The sequence below is a fragment of the Phalacrocorax aristotelis genome, chromosome 12 (genome assembly GCF_949628215.1).
Source record: "Phalacrocorax aristotelis chromosome 12, bGulAri2.1, whole genome shotgun sequence".
NCBI lineage: Eukaryota > Metazoa > Chordata > Aves > Suliformes > Phalacrocoracidae > Phalacrocorax > Phalacrocorax aristotelis.
Window position 1 is genome coordinate 20,509,643 of NC_134287.1, and position 16,998 is coordinate 20,526,640.

General features: G+C 41.2%; 2 protein-coding genes across 4 annotated transcripts in view; one reads left to right on the plus strand and one right to left on the minus strand.

The window, feature by feature from the left end:
* DOCK1 (dedicator of cytokinesis 1) overlaps positions 1-16,998 on the plus strand; it is a 322,979-nt gene that overhangs the window by 135,023 nt on the left and 170,958 nt on the right. The gene's annotated exons all lie outside the window — the stretch shown is intronic.
* Positions 1-16,998, minus strand: part of INSYN2A (inhibitory synaptic factor 2A) — a 49,918-nt gene that overhangs the window by 27,990 nt on the left and 4,930 nt on the right. Inside the window, exons 2-3 of one of the 2 annotated variants that reach the window (XM_075107674.1) lie at positions 5,294-6,482; positions 2,934-3,395 (exon numbers count right to left, since the gene is read on the minus strand). In XM_075107674.1, the coding sequence (XP_074963775.1) occupies positions 3,287-3,395; positions 5,294-6,477 (1,293 nt within the window). In that variant the 5' untranslated portion in view covers positions 6,478-6,482 and the 3' untranslated portion in view covers positions 2,934-3,286. Of the gene's footprint in view, positions 1-2,933; positions 3,396-5,293; positions 6,483-16,998 lie in introns of those variants that run through there. The other variant, XM_075107673.1, reaches the window with a different exon arrangement.

Here is a 16,998-nt window from a genome sequence, read left to right on the forward strand (position 1 = left end):
AACTGCATACTTACAAAGAGAGGGAACAGTTATATGGATGGCTGTAAAAGGAAGAGAAGGGAGTTCTCTTGCTGTTGGAACTAGAAAATTAAAACTGCTACTACAGTAGTCGAATGCTTCATTCTAAGACTGATCTTTGTGGAAACAGCAGAGCAAATGGTACGTATGGAGTAGAATTTGAAAAAGAACACCCAACCATCCACTGGCCCAAGGATCGCAAGGACAGCAAAGCACTGATTTGTGCAAAAATTATTTCTTTTCCTTGACTAAGGAAGGTGCATCCAAGGAGATTTCCTGTCTCTGTCTTGGAAAGGTGAATAGTTACAATCTGCAAGGAATTTTGGTATATCTGTGTTTGGGAACGATCTGTAAATGATGCATACTCTGAAATACAACTGTAGTGAGGGTAAAGAAGAAGAGAATTTAGAAGGTGGTCTCAGGTAGAGTGATAGTCAGAATGAATGTGACCACTCCAAAGGACGGGCAAAACAGATGCATGTAAAGATCACAGAGCTGAAAGTAAAGCTAGTCATCGTAGTCCTTTTCCAAAGGGACTGCTGTTACAGTCTCTTAAAGCACGGTGCACTCGGTATATGATGCAATTTGTGCATCACAGATGGAATTTGTTGTACTCTTTCTGGTTTTCATATATTTGTAGTGCAGCTGTCTTCTGCTGTTAAGTTTATCTGTCTATTGCTTCCCTCCATTTCCAGGTTTTCTCTTAGAAATGATTTTCTTAAACTTTTCCTCTGCCATGTCTGTAATTGAAAAGGCAAAACAAAACCAAAGAGGGGGGGAAATCCTGAACGGAACCATGTCATAGTATTTCTGCAGCTAGCACTGGCTGTGCTTCCAGAGGCTGTATTGAAACTCTTAAAGCTTTCTTTTCTGCTTATGTGAAATAAGGAACTCCCCGGTTTTTAAGAGTATTGGCTCATGCGTGTAGATGGATTGAGTTAGACAGCAGAGGTTCTTACTACCTTTATTTGCTCTGTCGTCCCTGTCTAAGCTGAATAGCTCGACTGGACTTGAAGTAGCTTCTGAAAAGCAGAGCAAACAATCTGGGCAATAATTGCTTTGCCTATCTGACTTTCCTTTGCCATTGTCCCTGAGTCAGGATGGTGAGTTTATGCTCAGCTCTTGTGACCTTGGGGATGACTCCTTGCGGTATTCTGAAGACAGAAGTACTTGGGCGAGGATGCTGTCTCCGCACCGGGTGAAGCTGTCCTCTCCTCTTTGATGCAAACGTCCATGCAGGCACACAGAGTATTGGTTTATTTTCTGCTTGGAAGTGCTAATAAGAGACAGAGATATCCCTTATTCATAGGAAAATGTGAAATGACATTTAAATTCCATCCATGAGAACGTGTTCTTTTGAAGCCTCTTCGAAGGAGCCCAAGACTGCTTGTTTCATGGACGTTTCTTGTGAGCTCTTTAAATTCCTGAACCACTGTTGACTAATAAATGAATATAAATCATCTCTGAAACAGGTTCATTTAACTCCTGTCTAATGTGTAGCATGTGGCCTGTCAGAGTCAAAATACTGTGACTTATTTTTCTATGGCAAATTGAGTACTTTGTTTATTAAAATTGCTGATTTGTTGTATAATGAGAAGGGCCCAGATTACTGTTTGTCTTCACAGTAAGGATTTAAAGGGCAGGTCATTGGTGCTCTCTGGCAGCAAAAATATTTTTGATTATCTGTTCATCTTCTGTTATCTATTTCATAGGTGTTAGTTAGCCAGGGTTTGTAATTAGTGACTTGCGTTTTGCTTTCAGTCCTGTTGGCCTTAGTGAGGCTCTGTACGGAGCAGAATTTGCTGAATTGAATGCACTGTATCTGCATGCAGACAAATATGTCTGTAGCTGATATAGATTGCTAATAGTTTACTAGAAGACAAAGCAAACATCATTCAGAGCATCAAACTTGGTTTCTGTTAGGAAGCTGCACCTTGTGTCATATGATATTCAACTTTTTTTCACCTTTGAGCTGGGAGTCTTAATTGAACCTGTAGCTCTGTTACTTTTATTCATGCATGGCTTAACACAGCATTGTTGGATGCCTTTTGCTGTGAGGTAACTTTTTTTTATAGCAGCTTCCACATAGTAAAGTATAATTACCATTTTGCCAAAGATGTAGTAAATAATGATGCACATAAGAAATAGACGGTTTCAATAATTTCCTTTGATAATGGGGGGGGTCACAGGCTAGCGATCATGATTCCTACCCCCCCTCCCCAAATCTACTATGTGTTATTTAGACAGATTTAATGCATTACAATTATGCAGTGCCTGATGGTAAGACCTGTGTTTCCTGATGGCCTGAATTTTGCATTCTGTGACCAATAAACCGGGCCTGATCCCACCCAGGGGCGGAGAGAGGTCACTCTGCGCCCTTGAACTCAGGACTTGGCAGCGCGACGTGAGCCCTCGGCTCTGTCGGGTGTTAGAGCTGCTCTGTGTTTCGCTTCCTCCTCCAGTGGTTTTTCACCTTTCTTTTCAGCGGAGTCGAGCGCTGTACGTTGTTGCTAATTGCAGATAATGTAGTACTGACGTTCTGAAAAGTATACATAGCTGATATTCACCCAAAGGATGATACTACTATCTTCAGAGATGCTGATACAATTTTGCTGCCGTAGGCTCATTTAGTGATGAATTGCAGTAATAGCAGTTCAAGACCTACAGCATATTAGTGAAAATGAATCCACTGAGCACTAGTCCCACGGCACTGCAACAGCACTTAAAGAGCACTGATTTTCTTGAAGGGAGAAAAATCTGATTAAGAGATTTAGCTGTGGGGTTGGGGGGGTTTGTTGTTTTTTGGTTTGTTTCTTGGTTTGGGTTGCCCCCCCCTCAGCAGTGAGTTATTTGTATTTGTTTCTTGATGCACATTGTTGTAAGGAATTTAATATGCATAAGAAAACCAGGAGAGTACCATAAACACAGAACATTGTTTTCTGTTTTAGCAGATACAAGACTTGTATATGCTACAATAAGCAGAGACATAGCAGTGGTATTTTAATTTCTTGTTATAAACTGACCTAACACCAGGTTATAAAAGCAAAAAAGATCAACACGCTAAAACTGAGAAGATACGTAATAGTCACTGTACACAGTGGGGGCAAAAACGTTGTAGAAATGAATGCAACAACTGGACAGAGTTGTTCTAATAAAAGGATGGGGCAACCTATTATTGAAATAGTTGTTTAATTCGAGGGAAATAGGGATAAAGACAGGCTTCATGTTAATAATGCGTTGGTGCTTTGCACGAGAACAGCGTGTTCTTTCAGCTCTGGAGTGGGATCAGTGGAGAACAGAAATGTCCCAAGCATAATGCTGGACTCCTTTGTGCCATCTCCTTTGAAATCACCCAGGTGCTAGAAAATTGGAGGGATCTGGAATAAAAGAATTCCTAAAACAGGAGAAAATAGGCAAGTGCGCATCTCCCTTCTTTCCTCCTTTTCCACCTCTACATCCTTCATGTCTGGCTGGGAGGGGACACGTCTGGGACGTGCCTAGAGCGTACAGGCGAGTAGCTGAAAACAGCTCCAAGTAGAAACCCTTTTCTGCTCTCGGTAAGTTTTAAGGCAGCACCTTTGTATGTCATTGTGTTTAAAACACCCCCTTATCTGAAACCTCACTTTGATTTGTAGATACTTTGCTTCCAATTTTTACAACTAACGTTGACCGCTGGTGAAACTGCCACTGGTTACAGTTGGCATCAAAGAATCATTAAAACATTTTAACTGTCTCTCCCGCAAACCTCAACCTGTTTGAGAAGATTTCAAAACGTGTGATGTATCTTTAGGTGGTGATTTCACCATTGCTGGGGAACCTACCGGGAAGGTCAAGGGAAAAAATAAGTATTTGCTGCACCTGTTGCTCTATTGTCTTAGGGACAAGATAACATATTGGTATATAAGTGTGTGGAGAAAGCACTGGTATTTATAGCAGATGACTTTGTGGGCAGATGTGTGTGTTCATACACACAGGGTTCTCGATGATCAGATGATGAGTTATGATAAAGAAATATTTTTCTCTATTTTGTGATATGACAAAAGCAGCATGCCACCTCTTTGCAATTCTCTTGCAGTTTCTGTAAGTAAAGAAAGTCAGAGGAATGCTTTTTCTGAATAATAATTAGAAAAAGAAATGAATCAGTAAGCCTGTGTTGCTTTCAGCTAGATCAAGAAGCTTCCCAGTCTGAAGATCCAGGATTTGGCAAGGTATTCTAAAAATACTATAACCAGCTGTAAAATAAACTAAAACTGCTGAAGCTGTGTTGACAGCATTGTCCAACAGCTAAGATGATTTTTTGATGAAAAACATTTAGAATTGTTAGGATTAACAGGATGATTTCTCCATTCCTAGAGAAAGAGTTGAATTACAAATCCTAAGATGTACCTTTTTGACTCAAATGAAAACACGTGCTGCTTCAAGTAGCACGAGCTACTGGTTTCTAATTTGAAAATCCAGACTTCTTTAAAACCACACAAACAGTGCACATACATTTTGAGGCACGTTCAGTGAATAAAGATTAGCGAACTAAGGCAAGGAAGTCTGCAAAATGCTTGTTGAGGTAATGTAGGGATGGGCTGAACTGTGTTACAGTAACTTACTCGTAATGCCTTATAGGTCAATTTAAATACCATAAGTTAGAGATAAACAAAATTTTCTTTCTTCATGCTTGAGTTTGTCATGTGTAGAGCAGTGTGGGTGCTCTGAAGAAGACTCTGATAGTCAAGTTTTCATTTAATTTCCTTCTGAATGAAATATTAAAAATTCAGAAGGTGAAAGCAAACCAGACAAGATTCATATGCCATTAATAGAATTATAGTAAGACTTGTAATAATATCCCTTAATCTTAAAAAGGTACGTGTCTTACAGAATTAAGGTTTTTCTGCTGCTTTTCATGCCATGTGAGGTATTACAGTTAATGCAAGTTGCTGATGTGAAAGCATCCTCGCTAATCCTGTTTGGAGAGCGGCTCGTTCTGCACTCGTTAGAAAAGGTACAAGAAGAGATATCGTAGGTCCTTCGTTAATTAATGACTTAATTACATGCCAGGTCAAGCAGATACCAAATCTGCGAACACTGCTGGCAGGTCTCCCTAGGACTCGCCTCTAAAGCAGCAAAACTTAGTCCGTGTGAGAAGCACAACAGGTAACGTCTCGGCATGCTGCGGAGGAACGTGTGGCGGCGGGTGCAAACTCACATTAGCAAATTCAAAGGCAGGACTTGTTAGAAAAGGCATTTAAACCAGCTTATACTAATTTAAAAAGCTTCTACTCACCCTTCTCTGTGAGCTTCTCCTTTCTCTAGCTCCTGTATAACACCCAACAACACTTTTATGGTTTCCTGACTGGAGCTGATCAAATTTTCCATCATCTGAAGCTGCGCTTTCAAGTCCACAACTTCCGTGTGAGGCACGATTTGTTGGCATTCCTCGCTCACCGCGACGGCCGTCTGGCAAGGCTGGTTCTCCTCCATAGGTGAAACGTTTATCTGAAGGGTCTGTTCGTTACATTCGGTGGCTTGGCACTGCGCCCGCGACGAGCAGGCTCGAGCATCTCCCGCCTGGGGCTGAACACCGTTCAGGTGCACGGTCCTCTTTTTGTCCTCCTCGGCTGTCGGGCACGGTGACCAGTCGGTCTCGGCCGGGAGATTTGGCAGGTCGGGTTGCGAGGCGTTCGAACCGACCGCCGGCAAGTAAACGGTGGCCACTTCAGTCTTGAAGACCCTCCCGTGGAGGGGCTGGGTGGCCTCCTCGCTCCCCGGCCGCCCCGCCGCCTGTTTCCCTCGGCCGGCGGGCTCCTCCGAAGCGGGGTCAGCCAAATTTGGGAGAGCAGGAGGAGGCGGCGGCTCTTCGGGAGAGCTGTGCAAATCGCTGCTTTGCCAGGCCTCGGCCCCGATGTCGCCAGATCCTGCGTAAGTGCGCTCGTTGATGTGGGAAATGAACTCTGCCGTCTGCAGGCTGCCAGCCTTCCTGCTCCACTGAGTGGCCTCCCCTGAGCTCCTGCCGTCTTTGTCCTTTACGTCTATTAGAAACCCGTTGTTCTCACTCTTGAAGGTGTCGACAGTTGAGGCGCTTTTAAGAATATTCCCTTTTTTCCGGTCCAGAGGAAAGGTCTGGTAACACTTTTTAAGATCGGGTGAAGTCTGAACTCCTGTGCTCTTGGTGACGTTGGGGATCGACCTCCGGGCAGGCACCGTCATGTACTTGCGATAAGCCGTTTTGTAGGAAAGGGGCTTGGCCTCCCTCTTGTCGGGATCCTGTGTGGTGGATAGCTGTTTGTCCCGCTGCTCGTTCTGGGCCTCGCAGATATCCTTAAATCTCACCTGGAGGGCTTTGTTTCGTTTCTTAATCTGCCGGTTGGGATCCAGTGCGTATTTCATCTCCAAAGCGAGCGAAGCCGCTGGCTCAACTTCGCTTTCCGAGGTGGTGAGTAAGCATTTGCTGGGCTCCTTACTCACCATGATGCCTGCGTGCAAAAACAGTTCAAAAAGCCTCGTGTTACCACAGAAATGCAACTTCCCCCCCCAAGTTTGCAATATTTGAGCTAATTTTCTGTGCTTTGACTGAAATGGCTGCCATTCACAACCTTTTTGCTCAATTATCTTAATTAAGTCCTAGCCCTTCATTTTAGGCTTTGTCCTTTTCCTAGAAAATCGCACCTTTTATCTCGATTTGTTAACACCCACTCCTCAGAGAGGATCAAGCCTTGCCGTTCCTGGGCTACAGGTGAAGTAGTACGACTGGAAGCAGGCTGGGACTTCTGCCGGGTCACAAAACCTACTTTTAGCAGGGCTAAACCTGCTTTCTGTGGCACCCAGAAGTGTTTCCCAGACCCCTTTTCAGAGGACAGGTAGCACGGCTGTCACACTGGGTGTGCTAGCTCAGCACACTGGGTGTGCTAGCTCAGCACTCGGACCTGGGAGTCCGAAGGGAATATGGGCTCTCAGAAAGCAAGTCATCTGAATTTACCTAATAGTTAATAAAAAGTGCAGGGAAAATGAAAAACAAATGTCCTTGTAGAAATAAAGGGAGGTCTAGAGCACTGACCACCCTTAATGCTCCTTTAATGCAAATCTTTAGTAGCAAGAAGTGTCAAACTGGCGTTTTTTACAGCGTGCTTGCTTACGAAACGTGTTTCTTCTGTGTACTCTGCATCTTTGCAAGAAATTAACTGGTCGTTAGAGGCGTCATTATTTGGATGTTTTAAAAAATGTAGTTCACAGCTAAACCTAAAACCTGGATATAGATTAATTATTATTAGCAACTGGTTGGCACTGCTCTATGCATAAAAATCACAAACTATTGAAGTTGTGGAAGAAGTCAGCAGTGCATCAATTAAGGTTTTGCTTCAAATGCAAAACAACCCATCCTTTACTAGAGGGGGCAGAAAGTAATGTGCCTCTGTAACAGAGCTTCTTATCCCAAAGGGTCCAAAAGCACTAAAAAACCCCACACACAAAACTGTGATGATTCACAGAAGTGCCTTCATCTGCTATTGAAATATAAGCACCTTCTCAAGGATGAGAAGATGCCAACCGCTTAACACAGCACAGAGCAAAAAACCCCAAAGGCTCTGTCGCTGTAGAGATCATATGGGATGTGCAGTAACGAGGTAGTTAAGACCTCGATTTTATACCTCATTTGAAGTTGTTGGTTTTACTCTCCTATTGCACAAAATTCTCCCTCATGCTGAGACTGACTGAATAACCAAATTCCCACTTAATCCAAGTATTCTGTGTGTATCTCCTATTTAAACACCGATGTACCCTCAGAGGGACTCGAGTACAATGTAAAATGAGTAAAGGGACTTCCAGGTGTGGTATTTGAAACACATTATTAATTAAAATTCTTTTGTCTATTAAATAAAAAATGTGAAACTCTTGATGAGTTAAGTGCCACAATAGGGTATGTTTTATAAACTCAACTCAGTGGCACAAGTGAATCCTTGTGAGTCGTCTATATTTAGTTTTAATTTAAGAAAACATAATGGAGAAATAATTTTCAATAGAAAATTGAATGTTTATGAGGTTTTAAAAGTAATAACATTTCCCCAAAGTTATTAAGACACGCAAACGTGCGTGGCAGACAAGCTGTATACTGCAAGGTTGGACTGCTGGGTTATCAACTCGCTTTCAAAAACTCTCATGCAAATGCATCATTACTTCATTTTTTTTTTTTTTTCATGTTTTACTTCCCCAGTCCCAGTAATTTGCTAACAAATAACTGAAATAGTCTGGAGTCTGTCCGGTTTGCCTTTTTCTGTCTAACTTGCCAGGTTCAGGCAGCAGTCATTTCAGAACGGGAAGTTTCTACCTGCATCTGTGTGATGTGGTAGGAAGTCTGTGGAAGAAAGCAAAAACGGGGAAGATTCAGGACAAAAATGTTCAAATAATGGACTAGATTGCTAATACTAGTTTTCAAACTATATATGTATATACAGACCCAGTGTCGGTACTGGGGTGACCAAGCCCCTCTTTTGGGGGAGAAAAGATCACAAAATGGAAATGCTGGAGGGAAGGAAGCCTTTGATACATGATGTATAAATATAGAGAAAATTTTGTGGAGGGAAAAAATCAGTTAACTACATATGAATGTCAGGAATTTTTTGTTCCAGTTGAAACCCTAAATAAGGAGTCGGTTGTGCTTCGAGGGGAATATTAGAGTCCTGTACTGGCTGTTCGGGGCTGTCTTTTAATGTTTGCCAAATGAAGTTATGCTTTTATTTGAGAGACATTCTGTATACAGAGCCCCACTGGTTCACAGCTTCCAAGGATGGTGATGGTAGGAAATACAGACATACATCCACCTGTCTGTCTGTCCTCGGGTGGAGTTCTGGAATGCTTTAGTGAATAATGGAGTGCTTTAAGATACAAACCTGATCCCTTATCCTGCAGCTGGACAGACGTTAGCTTTAGACACAGCTAAAATATATGTAAAAACTACTGTCAGAACCAAACCCTCTGCACTTCCATTAATGTAGGACTACTGGAAGCAGATCCTCCATAATGGTCTGGGAAATTAATGAGTTTACCAAAAACCCAAATACAGTAATGCAACAGCCATTATATCCATTATTTTTCAAATCGGCTAATGTGAGTTCATGCACTACTAAGAAAGTGCAGCAAATATGAAATGTTGCCTTTACTAAGATGTGAAATATTCCATAATTACACCTGAAGAGAGGGCCCACGTTTTTACCCATACAAGAGGCTTCCAAAAATCGGGTGTTAGATCTGAAAGTCACATCTTGCAAACATCTCTTTGGATCCCTCAGAGTTGTCAAAGCGAGTTTTCTGGCACTTGGTTACTTGACAGTAGGATCCACTAATGTACAATTTATTCTAAAGTATGGGCTTGAGATGGTATTAGCGTACCTCTGACCTGTCTCAGTTTTCAGATTATTTGAGAAAATGCTTTAATCCCACGATCTCTGGGGCTGCCACATCACTGGGTCTCTTTGGAATGACTTAACAGATGGGACTGATGGAGCCCATAGCCCAGATGAAACCAGGAGTCTGGTGATATTCTATGGAACAGAAATAGATAAATGGGGTACTGTATTCTGTGATGCAGTTAATTTTAAGTGTGTCTTTAATAGCCAATAAATTGATTCTTCAAAAATTGCTCGTCTCCCTTTCCCAATTGCAGAGGCTTGATTGATTTAGCTAATCTAGAGTTTTCAATTCCCACCAGTAGCTTGGACTAATAATTTTATAGATATCTCTGATTAAGAATGACAACAACCAAAAGAACTAGAATTTTTTTAAGCCTTACTCAGACCTCAGTGTCTCCAAGGAGAACTATATGTGCACATTTGATAAAAGAACGGTTGAGCAAACAGTTGATGGCGAGTTAAATATTTAACAGGGAAGAGTTTATATAGTAAGTCTTCGGTTTGTTTCATTTTTGTTTTGGACAAGGCATTGACTCCAATTTTGGTACACTCAGGCAGTAGCATTTACAACAAGACTTTGCTTAATCATTCAACCTGTCCTTGAGATCAGACCGTGCTAGAGGTCTGCCCTTTTTCTGCTGAAGTTAGTGCTGACATTCATCCTGAGCCTGTGGGGGACGGGAGCGTGCCATGGGCACGGCCTGGGAGACTGGAAAAGGAACTCTTGTGCTTCCTTCCCCTGCACTCCTTCTCTGCAATTCTGTGCCCATTACTCAGCTTGGTAGAGTTTTCGGGAAAACAAGGCAGGGCTGGGATACTTAAAACGTGCGGCTGTGGAATGTGACAGAAGCTGCAGGATTTTTGGATCCATCAGGAAACTACTGAGATGGAGTTTCTCAGCTTGCATGAGTACTGCAGAGTTTATGGCTTACTGTCAGGGGGCTAATAAAGGCTTTGCATTTGAATTTTAGTTGCAGATGCCAATTTAATAAAGATAATAGATTGAAACTTTGTGTCTGTAGTTACTCTAAACAAACCCTGATTGCATGAGATGATTTGCTAAGCTAGACATTTAAGTAATCACAGAGCTTATTTTTCAGTTTTTAGCCTTGATTTGTATATAAACTTCTGGCTGATTACCCTTAAGCAGTGTTCCCTTACGTTTGAATATGGAAATAAACTATTAACTAATAACAATAATAATGAAGTGATGCACAGAGAAGCCTAAGTTAGTATAAAATCTTCAGGGGAAGTTATGGAAACCATCATCTTTATTATTTCAGGTTCTCCATAGCATGTTTTATTCAATTAAATACATCCTTCCCTTTCAGTTCTCCATTTATTGATGCTGCCCAGATCTTCCCCTCAGTGCAGTAACACAATGGGCGTTTCTAGGAAGGAGACCTGTTTTATATGATTCACGCCTGAGTTGTGAGGGAGCAGTGGGTTCCCGACAGCCCTGCTCAAGCCTGGGTCGGCAGGCAGAGCTTAAGGTACCGAAGTAAGCCTTTGCAGGACCTCCACTCTTAATCCAAAACTCTGCAAAGTCACTGCACTGTAACGTGAATTATAGTTCATTAATATGACTAATACGACTGTAGTTCATAGCTGAATTTCCAGACTGATTTGTTAATGAAGGAAAAGGAGCTTTGTAGCTTACCTTACAATTTCAGTTCTATTTACGTCAGTTTTATGATACAGAAGTGTACTCAAAGACTAAATGCGTTAATAAACAGAGTGGAGTTAAACTTTCCAAGTTCCCAATGCCGAGGAAAGGCATGGGTTTCAGTCTCTGTATTTTCAGCCCAAATGAAGGCTTTAGAGATGCAGCTGTAAATGTCTGTGCACGTACTAAGAGCGCACAGTTATTTTGTGCATATATGTAATAGCTAAAAGGAAAAATAATGCAAGGGATTGCAAATAATTGGCCTTTACCATGTGTAAAGGAAGGCTCATTAGTGATCTGCAACATCTTTAGGCTTCTGAATATATCAAGGCTGTAGTTTCTCATGAGAAATCCCCCCTGCCTCGTATGCCATTTTTATATGTCGAAACATTATCATAAAATGTAATAACACATATTTGGTTTTCAAAAACTATTTGATGCCTGTAAGTCATCTTGTAAGTGTATATGTTGAATGTAATGCACTTCTCTTGCTAAAAACAGACATTTGAAAGATACTTGGATTTACTTCATATGAGTAAATACAGTATAGAAGTATAGAAGTATAGAAGCCTATTCCATGTTAATTCTAAATATACCATCATGCAAACTGCCCTGCAAACCAGTGATAGCATCCTCAGGATATTTTACATGTAATCGACATGTTTTTCTTAGTTTTGAGTTAAATAGGCTGCTTCTAATATCACGTTATTTCTTCGACTTTCAGACATTTTGACTTCATTAATCTAGGAACATTTTCAGCCTTTTAAAAGGCATCCAATTGTTAAGATTAACCGACCGTGTTGTTACGATACAAACTTAAAAACCATAGAGTAGTATCCTAAGTATTGGTAAGCAATGTCCAGTAAACACCATTGTACTGGTAACAATGCTGGAAAATATGAATGGTCTTAGTTATTCATCATTAGTTGTTTGCAGAAACTTTTCCCACGTTACAGCACAGGAAACACTGCAACAACGTTACAACCTTTTTATAGTTTCAACACACAAGTATGAGGATAAAATATGACTTACGGAAAAATTCAAGGGCACTGGTATGCCCAGATTTTGTGGTGTAAAAAGTACTGATGACTATTATTAGCCTCCCCCCCAAATGTATCTGTTGACATACAAAAGTGATGGGTGGACCTGTCTGTCTTCCTTTGATCAGAATTGCTCATGTAGAATAATAGAGTTAGCGGTGCTGGTAAATGTCAAACTAGTAATTTTTTAAATCTGTTTTGAAACCCTTAGGCATTGAACTTGATTTTTCTCTCTCTTGAACTTCCTTATTTCTTGCTCAATACTGAATTCGTTCTTATTGCTGCATTTATGTATTCTGTATTTTATCAAGTAGAGGGTGAATTGCCCTAGCCTTATAAACCTCCTGTTTTGAGAAGTTTGCACCACTTCAATGAATTACACAGTGCTACTGCCTTTTGCCTACAGAGGTGCTTTTCAGCATGTGGTCTGGAGACGCTTGGGGATTTCTCACCTACGTAATTGCTGTGCATACCAGAAAAGAAAGCTCCTGATGAGCCCTAGCAAAATCACAGTTTGTGGAGGGGGGGGATATATTTTCCCGGGAAAGAATTAAGAGGTTCCACAGACTCAGACAAAGTCTACTGACTTAGACTGATCCTTTAGCTTTTAGTTACATTCTCCTGCAAAAACCAGCTTTGGGATGCGTTAATTAGAGGCCGTGCGTTGCACTGTGAACTGCGAACGCCCAGTGGAGTTGTGATGGCTCTTGGTGCAATTTCCAAAAATGGATCTATCAATCGTCTAATTTCAGCGATGACATATGATAGATTCGTAATTGCCTTGAAAGTCTTCCTTTGGAATAAACATGATCATATGGCAATTGATGTGTTCTTTTTTTTTTCTTCCCATCCATTGGTAGGCTCTGCAAAAATGATGTATAAAAATAATATCCCAGCTAATGGCTAAGATAGATAATAAATGCCTTTAAATGCTCTTGTGAGCTTTAGCTCTAGAACTAAGTAGCAACAAATGAAATGTATGATTTAATAAGCCCGTAGAATTCTAGATAAAACAGGAATCTATTGTAGCATAAACTATTTAAAATTTTCCTTACAAAACAAAACAGTTTCCCTGAATGCGCAAGCTGCTATATGCTATTTTCTATAATTTTGACAGGTCTACTACGTGTTCTGAACACAAATTTTAGCAATACTTAGGTTTTGTTGCTTCCTATCTTGTTACATGCATAAAATTAAAAGGAATCCATTCAATGTGATAAAATTCTGTACAGTAAGGGTTACTTTTCCCAAAAAATCTTTGTGCAGTTATTAGTAACACTAACAGGGAGATTTGCTCTTGCATTAAAACCAGCATAGACTCTTTTGGGCTGAGAAACTTCATATTGGAACAAACGTAATGTCAAGAGATACTCCCTGTCAATTCATAGTCTCGTTATAAAGTCAAACATTCGCTAGGATTTAGCGTACCAGAAAAAATAACATTAGTATTAAAAGAATTATGCTTATTTTTCTCACTGTGCTATGCAGCTATTGCTACTGTGAAAATCTGAGTAAAGGTTTATTAGCATTATTTTGCCATGTAAATCTGTGCAACTCTTTGTCAGCGTTACAGCTGGTACTCGCAGCATAAGGATGCTGCTGAGGATGTGTTGCTAGGAGAATCACAAATAGTTCTGCTTATACTGTACTGTCTTCCAGGAGTCCAAAAGCCAGCGTACTTTCACTGGAAGGCTTTTTCATTTTTACAGGACTTTCTGTTAAATAATTTAAATAGTGAGCTGTTAAAAACAAGAGCTTAAAGACAGTTCTTTATTTGCATTATTGCCGAATACTGACTTTTAATTGTCCTGAATAAACATCGATAGTTTTTGTGGGTGTTCAAGAAGAAAAACAACCACCAAAAGACAGGAAAAAAAGCAGTTCTGTTCTTTAGCTTTGGCCAACAGGTTTGCAAAACTGCCAGACCTCCAGAGTGAGCGATTGGGGTGCTGGGGGCTGAGAACATGTCCGGCCTGCAAGCATCTACATCAACCGCAGCTCATCTTTTTCATCGTAGCTTTTCAAATGTTGGGTAGGGTAAAGAGGAGAAATGAGGTAAGCGGGTTCTAGCTCCACGCTTCGGTCTTGCGTCTTCACTTGCCCTGTGCAGGTGAGGGAAGGACACCGCAGCGCCGAGCTTGGGCGCAGCGCAAGGTATGCGGATGCGAGCGTTCCCCCGGGAATGCAGGTAATCTCACTGTATGGAAAACGTGTTTTGTAATCTGTGCTAGAGCTCGCTGCAAATGGGAGATGACAGACATGAATGACTCTCCTGAGGTCAGTGGTTGTAAGGCATCAGAACGCTGTCAGCTCTTTCTACATGGATTAGGGTTACAGGCAGACAAGCCTTGGGAGGGTGTGAAGTGGCGCTAAACAACGCGGCTGGGTAATTTAGGTCTAAAACCTGACATTGTTAGCAGGATATTAATTGGTCAATAACACCAGTCTAGGAGTTTTGTCTTTGCACTCCAGTGCTGTCAGCAGTCACCAGGAAATAAAGGCGGTGGAATTTTCACCTTCTTGAGGAGCCCATTTGTGAACAGTTTCTGGTTTCAAGCAGGTTCTGGCTCTGCTGTAATTGTTAATTACCACGTACGGTTCGACCTGCGCGTGCTGGTGTTGGTGAAAGACAAGGAGTGCAGAAATCAGTTTGACTTCTGCTATAGCAAAGGCTCACACAAAAATGAGCTTTAGTTACCCAAAAAGAGTATTATTAGCAGAGCAAAAAGCTGTGCTTTAATTGCTGTACTGCAAGTGGATAATAGTCCCTAATGTTGAAAACTTCTTTCTTAAAAGCTGGTTCTAAGATGCTTTTGAAATAAGTAATGTGAAGGAAGAGCCAAAGTCTGATGTGAGGGGAAGTTGTCTTAAATTTGAACATTGGGGCAAATGCTCCAAAACTCAACTCCCAAAGCCTCAAACGTGAGGACGCTGGGAGAAGGGTCAGAGTTGGTGGGTAGCACTGGTGCAAATGGCTCATTCCAGGTCGCCGGGGAAAACATTTTTGGTTCGGTGTGGGAAGAACTGCAGAGATGAAGAGGGAAGCAAAGAGAGTGTGCAAAGGTGATGTGGAGGTGTTGACTACATTGCTTCCAGGTTTCGTGGACCTGGGACAATGTGGAGTAAGATCTCAAAAGAAACATTCTGGTGATGGTGTTTTAGGATGGTTATTTGTGATATGGATGATTAGGAAGTGTATTAAAGTAATAATTAGAGATCCTCTTACAAATATTCACATGCCCCTGTTGTCCGTTCGAGTTACAGGCTCTGCTTGTCCAAAGCTGCAGGATCACAGCTGAGAACTCCCCTATTATTAATCAGAATTGCCTGATAACGCTCCAGGCACCAGAACTGTCTACCAGACAGACAATTTGCATCACATTTATTGTGGCTTTCTGAGCTTTTGCACTATCACAAAGTGTGAATGCAAGAACATAACATGTTATTCTCACCAACTTGCTCAGCTAGGACTACCCAAAGTACACAGGGTCATCTTGGATTCAGCAGCTTAGGCTCAGTCTACAGAATGCATCAGTGTTATTGGTGTTACTGGCAGTTCAGGCATAACTTCTGCAGAATTACTCTCTTCAGCATTGGGATGTTTTATCTGTCTCTTTGTCAGCTCCTTAGAGATATTGCTGTGTTTTATTTGCCGATAGCCTCGATACACAAAAATGTATTAAACTGATCCACAAGTTAAATTTCTTTACTTGTGGATATCTCCTCATTCATTTCTGATTGTATTTGCAGAGGGGAATAATGAATATAATAACAAAATGAGCACAAACAATCAATTACTAATGAAGGAGAGATTGGGATTGCTGCAGATCTTTTTCTTATTCATATATAAATACGCAAACAGGAGTCATTTCACTGAATTGTCTCTTCTTCCTTCTTCTCCCAAGGAGAGCAGGATGTAACTAACCAGACCAAAACCACTTTTCACGTTACCAACTTTAAATACAGTCCCAAATTTACATACCTGCTTACGTGCTTTTGTATTGAGCATCATAGAGCCTCTGTTTCAGTTTTTAAGTCATTTACACCGTGGTTGGACTGTATAACTTGCACCAGCTTTGACCTCACTGACTTTTTCCAAGCAACAACATCACAACTCTGGCATGAGCATTGGCTGCCATGATTTTCTGGGAAGCACAATGCAGACTTACTGCGGTTAAGCTGGGTATTACCGATACCCAAACTACCCCATCTAAATACAGTTTGGCTATATCCATCCTCGCTGTGGTCACAGTGGTGGGCTGTCATACCTGTGTGTTGCTTTGTGTGTCTCACTGAAATTTAACAAGACTTCTTAGTCTTGTGTATTAGGTCACTTTGGAAGTGGGATGGAAGTATTTAAGTTGTACAGGTCTTGTAATTCTGGCCAAAGCTGGGTCTAAATGCAAAATGACAGTTTTTAACTGATTGGAAATTGGGCTGTACATTTTTGGCTGTACAGTAAAGATTCTACAGCTTTAAGTGCTGCGGCCATGACTTGTTCAGAAGGACTGTCTCTTGTATGACTGAATTTCTGACTAGGTGTCCGCATTTTTCCTAGAGTTTAAAAGAAAATGAAGAGGGGAGGAAGGGGAGGTATAAATCAAGTAAGGAAGGGGGGGGAAGAGCACAAAACAAGTAAAACCACCTTTGTATGCTTTTGACACTTCCTCCTCACTGAGACCATACGGAATGATCTTCCTTTGCTTTTGTATTTAAGAGGGATTAATTTTGTAACTATGTGGGCTTTATTTACAAGCATGCTGTAGCAATCATGGGCAGCAAAAATAACACAAACCACTTGCTTCTCTTCCCCATGGATGTCACAGACATGAGTTCAAGCTGGGATTTTGCCGGTATGATTGCAGTGCAAATAATAAGGAAT